The 12672-nt window shown below is 36.8% G+C and overlaps 1 protein-coding gene across 1 annotated transcript in view; it reads right to left on the bottom strand.

Moving 5' to 3' along the window:
* The window catches only part of HSD17B4 (hydroxysteroid 17-beta dehydrogenase 4), an 89450-nt gene that overhangs the window by 53127 nt on the left and 23651 nt on the right, over positions 1 to 12672 (bottom strand). The window contains exons 9-10 of the mRNA XM_047778485.1: positions 5385 to 5476; positions 2155 to 2179 (exon numbers count right to left, since the gene is read on the bottom strand). Of these exons, the coding sequence (XP_047634441.1) occupies positions 2155 to 2179; positions 5385 to 5476 (117 nt within the window). The remainder of the gene's footprint in view (positions 1 to 2154; positions 2180 to 5384; positions 5477 to 12672) is intronic.

Here is a 12672-nt window from a genome sequence, read left to right as displayed (position 1 = left end):
GGTTCCCAGGCTAGGGGTCTAATGGGAGCTGTAGCCGCCAGCCTACACCAGAGCCACAGCAATGCAGGATCTGAGCAGCGTCCGTGACCTACACCACAGCTCACAGCAACACCGGACTAGATGCTCAAATGGTAACAGTTCAGCTTAACTCACTGAGCAAGGCCAGGGATCAAACCCACAACCTCTTGGTTCCTAGTCGGATTCGTTAACCACTGCACCTTGACAGGAACTCTGAGTGCTCTGAATTTTTTTTTAACTGGAATTTGGAGAAAAGATTCTAACTTCTAAAAATTTTTACTACAACTCTTAAAATGCATTTTTCCCTAAAATAACAAACCCATTAGGATAATGCCAATTTTTTTTAAGTATCTGAAGGTAAACGGAAAAATCTCTCTTTCCTCTGACTATGCCAGACACTACTAAAGACAGAATGAAATGCTGAATCAGAAAAAAGTAAATTATATATAACCACACCAAAAGATTGAATTTATGACTACTGATCACTCGGTAATACATTTCAGGTTAACAGAATAGAGCTTTGTGGGATAGTAAACTGAAGCCTAGTGGTGATAACAGGTCCAAGACTCCAGATAACCAAATTGGACCCCAGTCATTTTTAAAATGGAAAAGGAAACGTAAAAAAGTAAAAAATTAAACTAAATTCAAAAAACACTCTTACAGCCAAAGACAAAAGGCAGTTACAGACAGTCCCAAATAATTCTCCCTTTTCTCTTTTTCCTTTTCCACAGGAAGTAAATGAGGCTGCCCAGATTCACAAAAATCATCACTGCTGCATAAGTTCCATGAGGAGAATTTTTAACAATTTTTTTTTAAAATGCTAGTGATTATTTATTCCTATTGCAGTTCAGCAGTAACAACCCAACTAGTATCCATGGAATAAATAATCACTCGTAGCCATATTTAAACACAATGGTAAGACTTTCATGATTCTTAAATTGAAGACTTGTCTTGGGGAATGACAGAAATGCCTGCTTCTAGAGTTTTCCTCTTAAAGTAACAGATTCAGCTTTTACTGCAACAACTGATCTCTTCTTAAAATAGACATCATAAGATAGTTAAAAAGGCTTGAATATTGCATTTAGTAACTGGAGAGAATAGTCATTAATGACGAAAATATTTATGCTATACAATATGTGGTAACAAACTTGTCCAGTAATGACAACCTTTTAAATAACTCAGTTAATACTGATAGCAGCATCCAACTGAAAACTTGAATTGTGATACTGGAATTTTCACCATTTTTAAAAAAACGCCATAAATCAATTATCCAGTTTGGAGCTCACAACGTTTAAGAACCTGGGTAAGAAAGGACTGAAGCCAAATTAATGTACTTTTGGGCTAAGGAGAATAATTTACATAGATTCGTTGCAATTTCTCTTCTAGAAAATTGTCCAACATGATTCTTCACTGTCTCCTCCTGCCTTATGCTCCAAGGAAAAAAAATCAGAACTTGCCTGTTGTGCCATCAAGGATAGGGCTCCTCCCATCTTTTTAAAAACGGCCCTCCCTCCCACTCACTTCTCTGTTCAAGAAGCATGTGGGATGTCAGAGATGCAGGAAGACAAATATCAATATAAAGAGAGACTGTGTTGTATGAAGCAGGAGTCAGTTCTGAATAAGACAGAACAAACAGTGAACAAGGACTGGAGATATGAAAAAAATTGAAAAGATTACTGAGGACTTCTCATTGTGGCACAGCAGAAAGGAATCCGACTACGGACCATGAGGTTACAGGTTTGATCCCTGGCCTCGCTCAGTGAGTTAAGGATCCGTGAGCTGTGGTGTAGGTCTCAGACGTGGCTCAGATCTGGCATTACTGTGGCTGTGGCATAGGCTAGCAGCTACAGCTCCGATTAGACCCCTAGCCTAGGAATCTATATATGCTGCAGGTGCAGCCCTAGAAAAGACAAAAAGACAAAAAAAAAAAAAGATTACTGAAAATGTCATAGGCCTGCAGGATAACTTCCATGTTTTAAAAAAGACCTGTTGTTATAACAATGTTTGACTTCGAACATGCATGCACTAGATCCAATGGTTAGGCATCTGATAAAGTCTTTCTCCACCTCTAGTTGGATATGCAGGTTTAAAGATTTAGAAATAATGTATGCAAACCAAAAACCAAAACAGACTTACATTTTCCAATCCATCCTGCTCCAACCTACCAAAAAGAAAAGAAATAAGTTATACATCTAATTTGAAATCACTAATAGAATTTTCACAATTAAAAAAACAGGTAGCTACCTTTTTAAGTGTTAGAATGCTACATGACAATGGGTGAAAATAACACTACTCTGCAAAAGTCTGGCCCTCATGACTTTGCACCATCCATGTTATCAGAGTAGAAAAATAAAGCAGCACAATATAGTAGGGATGCATGTCACAGAAAAGCATGACTCTACAGAGAAACTAAGATTTGATCCCACTTGTACTGACTAGCTGTGTGACCCTGGACTTTCCTAAGTCCTAGTTTCCTCTTAGGTAAAATCAGAATAATAATGCATTCTTCATGAAATAACCATGAAGGTTAAAAAATATAAAAACAAAAATTTCCCAGCACATCACTTGAAATACAAGTCCCTCCAGAAAGACTTAGAGTGAGTAAAAAAATAAAGAAAAAACAAAGTAAAATAAAACAAGGATTTGACTTAATGGTCTACATATTTAATGAAACACCTTTATACAAAGATAAAGCAAATGACTAACTACATTAACCACCATGTAGAAAAGATAGCATTTTTTCCATAAGTCTTTCGAGGAAATTCTCAGGAGAAAATGTATGATGCAAAGAAAATCTGTTATATCCTCAAACAACACAACTACAGTGTGCCAGAACTTATCACAAGAAATTCCAACAGAAGAAAATGTATCAGTAGAGAGCACACTTTTCAGTAGCTCTAAACTCAAGGGTGTGGCTTTTTAATCACCTTTTCCTTTGGATTAATAGGCCAATCAGCCTTGATGATATGAGAGCAGTAAAGCACTAACGGTATGGATGACAGGCAATTGAAACCTCATCTCTTACATATTTGGGGAGTAAAGCAATAAGCTGCAACCTACTCTCAAGTGCTAAAAACAACACTTTCAACTGAGCAAAACTTCTGTATCTGCCACTCTAAATACCTATCAAAATTTTATAAACAAAGTGGCAATTTATGTCAGGATATTACACACACATCTCTTACTGTGTTTTATCCATCTCCCATACCAGATGTCCCTCACTAAAAATGTTCACCAAACAGTAAAAAAGATAACAATACACAAAACTTCATCTACAGCATTGTCCTAAGTATCTGTGTATGTTTGGGTATGTGTGTAAAATGCATATCTACAAAAAAAGACTATTCATATAAAATGCACATCTGATAGAAGACTGGAAGAGAATACATAAAAATAGTAACAGAAGTTATCTTTGGGTAGTAGTAATGTGGATGATTTTTATTTTCTTCTACATACTTCCCTGTATATTTGAAGTTTTCTACAAAAAGCACAGATCATTTTTGTTCACAGAACTAATAAATACCAATGTAAAAGACCAAAAAAAATGTTTTAATCCCTTAATGAGACAGAAGACAGGGAAGCCAAATTTTGAGCCCCAGATAGCTTGATACTATTAACTTTTCCTCTTCCGTAAATCTAGAGTTGTAAAGTTCTTTCCACCTCTAATTTTCCACAACTCGCAATGACTGTGATTAAGAAAGAAGAGGCAACCACCTCTGCTTAGACATGTGTAGGCTGTTTTTCATTTACTAATCTGCTTTTTATTCAAGTAAATCCGGTTAATATTCACTTCAAACCCGAGCCAAGTTACTCTGCTACCAAGACATATTTTTGGACGTCACAGTAGGCCTCATATAACAGGTTTATTATTATATAACCATAGAGAATCAAATAAAGGGGGAGTGGTCTAAAACAGTTCACAGCAGAAATGAAGAGAGATCAAACTCAAAAGAGGACTCAAAAATGTATAAATCAGCATCAAGAAATCCAAAAGAATTTGGACTATAAAGTGAAAACTGGATCTCAATGGATAGTGAGACTATGTGTGTTTTTTATTTTTACAACAAACATTTAAAGTTTTGCAACAGGGAAAAAGAGAAAAGTTTATTTCCAAAGTTAAAATAATAAATTGTGTTTACCGACCTCTCAGGTGCAAACTAAATTCCTGAAATACTAATGTAATAGTTAAAATTGAAAAGTGATTGCTAAGTATGCTAAGAGTTTAAAAATACGATCTCACAACAAAACCCCAAGAAAACTAAACTCAGGGAGGTTAATCTGTACAATATTCCAGCAAGCCAGCAATTACCAGAGCAGGAAATAAAAATCTGGCCTGGCTGATTTTATTTCATTTTTTTCTTTTTCAGCTGCCCCCCCCCCCACAGTATATGGAAGATATGGAAGTTTGCAGGCCAGGGAATGAATCCAAGCCAGAGGTGCAACCTATGCAACAGCTGTAGCAATGATGGCTCTTACCCACTGCACCAGGCCAGGGACAGAACCAGCGCCTCCATAGTGACTGGCTAACATTAAACCATCAGCTCTCTCCTTCCACTTTACCATTCATTACCTCCAACTAAATGAAACTTTCTGTATTTTGACTAAACACATCAAACCAGTTACATTTTCATTCAATAAGATTATCAGAAATGAAGAACTAGGGGGAAACAGAATAAATAAAGTTGCTATTACTTTCTCTAAAAAGGACACTAGTGGAATTCCCATCGTGGCTCAGTGGTTAACAAATCTGACTAGGAACCATGAGGTTGCAGGTTCAATCCCTGGCCTCGCTCAATGGGTTAAGGATCCGGCATTGCTGTGAGCTGTGGTGCAAGCCGCAGATGTGGCTCGGATCTGGCATGGCTGTGGCTCTGGCAGTAGGCTGGCGGCTACAGCTCCAATTAGACCCCTAGTCTGGGAACCTCCACATGTCACAAGTACAGCCCTAGAAAAGACAAAAAGATAAAATAAATAAATAAATGAAAATAAAAAGGACATTAGTCGTACTTGTTCCTTAATTAGAACACAGACATATTAAAAAATACACAAGTAGGAGTTCCCTTGTGTCTCAGTGGGTTAAAGATCCGGCACTGTCACTGCAAAAGCTCGGGTCGATGTTGTGGTGTGAGTTCAATCCCCGGCCCAGGAGTTTCCCCATGGCCAAAAACAAAAAATTATGTATGTATATGAATACGTGTATATGCATATGTATAAAATATACATTACATATATTTTATACACACACACACAAGTGATGTCAACTGATGCAGATTTTTAAAAACATGGAAAATACTAATTTTTGAATCATTTTTTACATTTAATTACACAAATATTGCTTTGGGCGAAAGCAGAAAGATGCAGAATACCTCAAACACGCTACCGTTTTCCTCACAACTCTCATGGCAAAGCCAAAGGACCAGGGGTGCCACATATTCTGGCTTCAGAGCTTCAACAAGATCTGAAATAATACCAAAAAAAAAAGTTTGTAAACAAGAAACATACACATATTTAATCATTTTACTTAGTGAAAATTCCTTACTTATAAAATGATAGGATCAGAGCCTTTTTTACAACAAAAAAATTAGATATACATAATTACTTAATGTTTGGGTAATCTATTCAGAAGACCAGTTAAAGCCACCTAGGCAGACTGGTGATCAAAAGTATATACAGCATAAGGAATTTAGGTACCATTCATTCTAAAAAGATTCTGCACCCCACCCCCCACCCCAGCTATTTAGCCAGAAGCTAGAAAACTACAAAACAGCCTTAATAGCTGTAATGGCAGTACGATAATGATGTAAAATAGACCTTTCAACCCTTACTGATGAGTAACAAAGTACACGAAGTATTTTCCTGTTGCATACCTTCTGTGAGCAGCTTAAGACAGCAGAAAGGCACCACAAAGGGAGCATGAACATCTCGATTTTACTGCTGGCTCTGCCACGCTGGCAACTTACAATGTTGAACATATCACTCAACTCTCCTGGACATGTGTCCTCATCAGTGACATGGTAATTAAAATGCGTTGCCTACCTAATCTACCAAGTTGTTCCAAGGTTCAAATGAGATACAATTTGTTAATACACTTATAATCTTAAAAGAATCAAATAAATCAAATAAATGCAAATTTTAATTGTGAAATGACAAAATATAGTTCTATATTTTAAGATAACAAAGATGACATTTACAGTCCCTGTAAATTAGAGAGCATCTCTAAAAACCTTTTAATTTGTATCCTCTAAAAGTCCTGAGGTATGCAAAAAATCTAGTGGCACAGTGTCCTCCATTCTCTATTTATACTCAGGAGGAGAAAACCAAAGAAAGACTCCAACCATCTCAAATTATGTAATGAAACAAATTCTTAACCTATATACCATTCATCTCGATACCTAATATTCCTCAAACTTCCTTACTAACTAGCAAAATGGAATGTTAGAAGATGGTTATATACAGAGTCAGATGTTTGAGTTGTCTAATTTTGCATAAATGGCAGCTGGTGCTACAATTAGACCCCTAGCCTGGGAACTTCCACATGCCCCAGGTGTGGCCCCAAAAAGTAAAAGTAAAAAAAAAAAAAATTAAAAAAAATCAAATCTGACAATCTTTTTTTGAATTTATGAGCTTTGTTTATATTTACGGTATCATTGATATATTTGGATTTTTTTAATATAATTTTGTTTGTGATGTCTGTTAATACTATTTTTTCTATACATCTCTTTTGTTACTGGAGATAATTTCATTTATTTACTCTTTTCTCTTAGAATTACATACGCTATTCTTTTCATGGTTATCTTGTATACTATTTTAACCCTTGTTCTGAATGGTATATTGATCTAAGAACACTTTAACACTAATAATTATCCACCTTGTAACTCATGTGTTATTGATTTTTTTGGTCTTTTTAGGGTTGCATCCGTGGCTTATGAAGTTCCCAGGCCAAGGGTTGAATTGGAGCTGTAGCTATCATCCTATACCACAGCCATGGCAACAACAGATCCGAGCTGTTTCTGCAACCTACACCACAACTCAAAGCAATGCTAGATCCTTAACCCACTGAGCAGAGCCAGGGATTGAACTCGCATCTTCATGGATACTAGTCAGGTTTGTTACTGCTAAGCCACAATGGGAACCTCAGATTTGGTTTTTCATTTTTTATTACTTAGAGGGGGCAGTTTACGAAAGAAATACCTAGAACAGAAAAACAAGGAAAGACTGAAAATAAAAACTTAGAAAAGGAAAAGGAATGAAATACCAGGAAAATATCTATCCCCGAAAAAAACATGTATTTTAAAAGGAGACAAAAGAAAATTTTTTTAAATCTGAGGGACAGGACAACACACAATACAATCACAAATGATTTGATTGTTAATAATATCTGGTAATTCTAAACACATATACAATCAATAAAATAGCCTCAAAAATTACAAATCAAAAATTGATAGGGAGTTCCCACTATGGCACAACAGGTTAAGGACCTGGCATCATCTCTGCAGCACCATGGGTTTGATCCTCTGCCTGGCACAGTGGGTCAAGGATCGGCATTGCCACAGCTGTACCACAGGTCGTAGCTGTAGCTTAGATTGAATCCCTGGCCTGAGACCTTGCATATACCTCAGGTGTAGCCAAAAAGAAAAGAAAAGAAAACTGATAGATACACAAAAGGAAACTAGTATCCATTTATATATTATTTCCAAAGCATAAGATTTAAACCTCTTACTTAACAAATGAAAAGTTGAGCTTAAAAAAAAGCCAATAAATATATAGAATATTTTAAAAATGTAATTATCAGGCTTGCTATGCTATAAAGAGCTCTGCCATCACCAACCAGAAGATACTCTTCTCAAAAACTCAGTGAACATTCACAAAAACTGATTATACACCAGCCAGTAAGAATTTGCTGACAAATTTCAAATAATCAGTATCAAATCATATTTTTTGACTACAAAGCAATTGCTTAAAACCAGTAACAAAAAGATTATTAATTAAATCCTCACATATCTGAAAATTTAAAGTACTCTTACTACATTATGTGGTAAAATATATTTGAATAACATGTCAGAAGAATTCCTACATATTAATAGGAAAAAAGACAACTATTCAAAAGCAAAATAGCCCAAAAAAACATGTCTCTTCACAGAACAGGAACATGCATGGTCAATAAGCAAGCATATAAATTGATGCATTAGGCCATCAGTAATCAGGGAAATGAAAATCAGTATCATAATAAGATACAATTTTATACTCACTAGAATGGCACATACCGACAATGCCAAATTTTGAGAAGGACCAGGGCAGAGGAAAGGCTTAACTCAGGAGTCCTGGATTACTTCAACTATACAATTCCAACAAAGTGTGTCTTCAGACTGGCCTTGGTCGGCTCCTAAGAGATGAGCTCTGAGCCTTGGAATAGTCTACCTAGTAAAAGTATTTTTTTTTTGCTCAAGTCCTTGGGCACAACTGAACCAGTCTGATCCAATACCTTCTGCTAACAATGTGATTTATGATGACTGTCTTTGCTCTGAGGGACTGGATTCTAGGAAAATGAGGTCCAGCCACACAGGGGTGGCATGCTTATCTATCTGAACTATAATAAAAAGCCTGGACACCAAGGCGCAAGGGAGCTTACCTGGTTGGCAACACTGCGCACATCTTGTCACACATCACTGCTGGGAGAATTAACTGTATCCAGGACACCTGGAAGCTTGACTGGTTTCTCCTGAATTTCACCTAGTGTGCCTTTCTCTTTTGTTGATTTTAATCTGTATCTTAACTGTGAGTTTAGCAGCTTTGTCTGAGTACTATCTGATTCCTTCCAGAGAATCATTGAGCCTGAGAGTGATCTTGGAGGCCATGACCCAACCAGAGATCAGTGAGAACTCTACAACCACTGGTGGATATTAAACTGGTTTAACCCATTTGAAAATAATTTAGCATTATCTAAGTTTAGCACCTCTATATCTACATTCTATGACTCAGTAATTTTTTTTTTTTTTGGTCTTTTTTGTTGTTGCTGTTGTTGTTGTTGTTGTTTTGTTGCTATTTCTTGGGCCGCTCCCGCGGCATATGGAGGTTCCTAGGCTAGGGGTCAAATCGGAGCTGCAGCCACCGGCCTACACCGGAGCCACAGCAACGCGGGATCCGAGCCTCGTCTGCAACCTACACCACAGCTCACGGCAACGCCGGATCGTTAACCCACTGAGCAAGGGCAGGGACCGAACCCGCAACCTCATGGTTCCTAGTCGGATTCGTTAACCACTGCGCCACGACGGGAACTCCCAAGTAACTTTACTTCTAAGTATACAAACTAGAAAAATTATTGTTCATGTGACCTAGGATGCTTGTATAAGAATGGCAAGAATGTTCAAAAAAACAAATTGGAGTTCTTTTGTGGCTCAGCTGGATAAGGAGCTGGTGCTGTCACTGCTACAGCTCAGGTCGCTGGTGTGGTACAGGTTTGATCCCTGGCCCAGGAACTTCCAAGTGCCACAAGTGCAGCAAAATATCAAAAACAAAAACAATCACACTGGAAATAGGGAGTTCCCATTGTGGTGCATTGGAAACATATCCGACTAGCATACATGAGGATGTGGGTTCAATCCCTGGCCTTGCTCGGTGGGATGGCAAATTCAGAGTTACTGTGAACAGTGATATAGGTCACACACAAGGCTCAGATCCCGAGTTGCTGTGGCTGTGGCATATGTCAGCAGCTGTAGCTCTGATTCAGACCCTCGCCTAGGAACTTCCATATGCCACCAATGCAGCTTTTGGGCAAAACACACACACACACACAAAATCCACTGGAAATAAACCCAGATGTCCATTAATGAGATAAATTCACACGGTGGACTATTACAAAGTATTAAAAATGAATGAACAACATCCATATATAACATAATCTTAGAAATGTTAACACTTCATGGAAAAAAAGAGAGCAATTTCCAAAAGAAAAGTACAATTTATTACAATTTCATGAAGATCAAAAACAAGCTAACCAAGTGCTTAGTTAATACATAGATGGTGTTTAGCCATCTATTTATTATTTTTTCTAAGGGTAAAAGAGTGAAAACAGAAACATTTTCTTTAAGTGATTGTCTCTTGGGAGGAGCACAGAGATCAGAGGAAAGGATAACAAGACAGCTCCAAGTTACTGCTAATTCCCCAGTCTGGGGGTTGCATGACAGCAAGTCTTCAAGATGGCCCCTACAATTCCATCTCCTCTTATTCACCCCTTGCTATAGTCCCAATGGGATAGAACACTGTGTGACCACTGGGATAGGACAGAAGTAACAGTATGTCATTTCTGAAATTAAACATTAGGTTATAAAAGATACTGCAACAGTCTTGGAGGCTGTTTCTCCTCTCTTTCAAATTTTTAGCTCCAGGAGAAGCCAGCTGTCTTATCAAGTGCTGTCCTACAGACAAGCCCACATGGGGAGAAACTGAAGTCCCCAGACAACAGCAGGAAGGAACAGAGGTCTCCTGCCAACTTGTCAAGTGCAGATATGAGCTTGGAAGAGGCTCCTCCAACCCAGCCAAGCTTTCCAATGATTGGAGTCCCAGCAAACATCTTCATTAAAACCTCCTTGGAGACACATAACCAGAATTTCCCAATTTATTCACTCTAGATTCCTAACTCCAGAAACTGTATAAGAGAATATGTTTGCTGTTTTAATCCAGTAAATTTGAAGCAATGTATTAAATAGTAGTAAATAGTGAATACAGCTTGGGAAATAAATTCATGGGTATTCATCTTAAGACTATGTTTCATTTCATGTAAGAAACATGTATGTTACAAATATATGTATCAAATATATTTCAAAGGGGGGAATCAAACTGCAAAAGTCTCCACACAGTACTCATAATACCTGGTTCTTTAATAAATAATTCCTGTGATAGCCTACAAGTGAATACTTCAGAGGAATAGAAGAAAAATGCTGTGGCAAAATAAATTTTAAGCTCTTTCTAAACTATAAAAGAATAATAAATGCAAAAATTTTAAATAACAGATTTAGAATCTGAAGAGCCTTTTTAAAATGATCTACAGTAACATTCTCAGGTCGAGAATGATTAAGTCATTTGTCTAAAGTAGATCTTACTCTCCAAATATCTTTCATTAGAGTTCGGTGGGCATAAAGGAAACTACATTAAACACTGATCAAACACTTCTAGGGGACACACCTGTCCAAATTAATGGAAGCTACATTCTTAAAGAAAAACAAATTTAAAAACTGAAGGTTTCAATATTCTCTAGAAGCTGCTTCCCAAAAAAATTCACAGCCAATGGCAAGAAGTGACTCAGGTAGAAGTCTAACAAAGAAATAATAAGCACAAAATTCTAAGTAGTGATTATGTCTTGGCATGAAGCAGAAGAACAAAATAGAAGATATAAAGTTAGTTGCAAGTAATGTTCCAATTTTTGGGTTGAGTAGTGAGTTCCTGATTATTCATTACATTTTAATATTTTACTTCTTACCAGTAATCAATTCAACATTGTTATGCATATGCACATAGTATTAAAACATGAATTATATCTGTCTTTCACATGATCTAATTATGAAACAAGAATTCCCTTAAGATACGAAAGTCTAAGGAGTTTTTAAAATAAGGAACTTCTTTTAAATGGCCCTGTTGACAAGGAAAAGGAAAAAAATTAGATCTTAGGTACAAATAGCTATTCTACACTAAAGCAAACTGGTTTGGCATAGCTCTTAGGAAAAGTTAGCAACTATACATTTGGTATTACAAATCCCAAGTTCTATAATGAATGTTAGCTCAAACGTGAAAAGTAAAATGGTACTATGAATAAGCATGTATGTTTCATGAAGCAGCTTATTTTAAAATAATTTTACTCATCAACTGTTTTATACTATTCCAAAGATTAAATTATTATGGATGTTTTCTTTTTAGAAATATGTTAAAACCAAGAGTATAAAAAACCATACATAGTTTTCCACCAGTTAAGTATTCCATTTATTTTATATCTAAACAAATAAATACTGGCTCTCAATCATAGATTTAAATTTTATTTTTTTTTTTTTTTGGTCTTTTCTAGGGTTGCACCCACGGCTTGTGGAAGTCCCCAGGCTATGGGTCCAATCAGGGTTGTAGCCACTGGCTAGAACCACAGCAACACGGGATCCAAGCCGAGTCTGCGACCTACACCACAGCTCACGGCAATGCCGGATCCTTAACCCACTAAGCAAGGCCAGGGATCGAACCCGCAACCTCATGGTTCCTTGTTGGATTCGTTAACCACTGAGCCACCACAGGAACTCCTAAAATTTTAAACTTAAAATTTCATTTCATGTTTTCAAAGAACAAAGTTGGAAGACTCATTTTACCTGATTTCAAGACTTGCTATAAAACTACAGTAATCAAAATATCATGCATGGTATCGGCCAAAGGACAGACACACAGAACAATGGAAGAGAGAGAGAGAATTCAGAAATAGACCCACACTTATGTGGTCTCTCGATTTTCCACAAAAGTGCAAAGACAATCCAAACCAAGAATGAGGAACCGTCTATAGGACAACCAACTAGTAATATATTCGACAAATAACTGGTACTTTTTAAAAAAAAAAGGAGAATGAACTACTAGGTGTTATATGAAACAAGAGATACAGTAACAAAAATGCCTATGGACTTTGTT

The sequence above is a fragment of the Phacochoerus africanus genome, chromosome 4 (genome assembly GCF_016906955.1).
Source record: "Phacochoerus africanus isolate WHEZ1 chromosome 4, ROS_Pafr_v1, whole genome shotgun sequence".
Lineage (NCBI taxonomy): Eukaryota > Metazoa > Chordata > Mammalia > Artiodactyla > Suidae > Phacochoerus > Phacochoerus africanus.
Note: the sequence above shows the minus strand (reverse complement) of the source record. Positions and strands in the feature narration are given on the sequence as shown.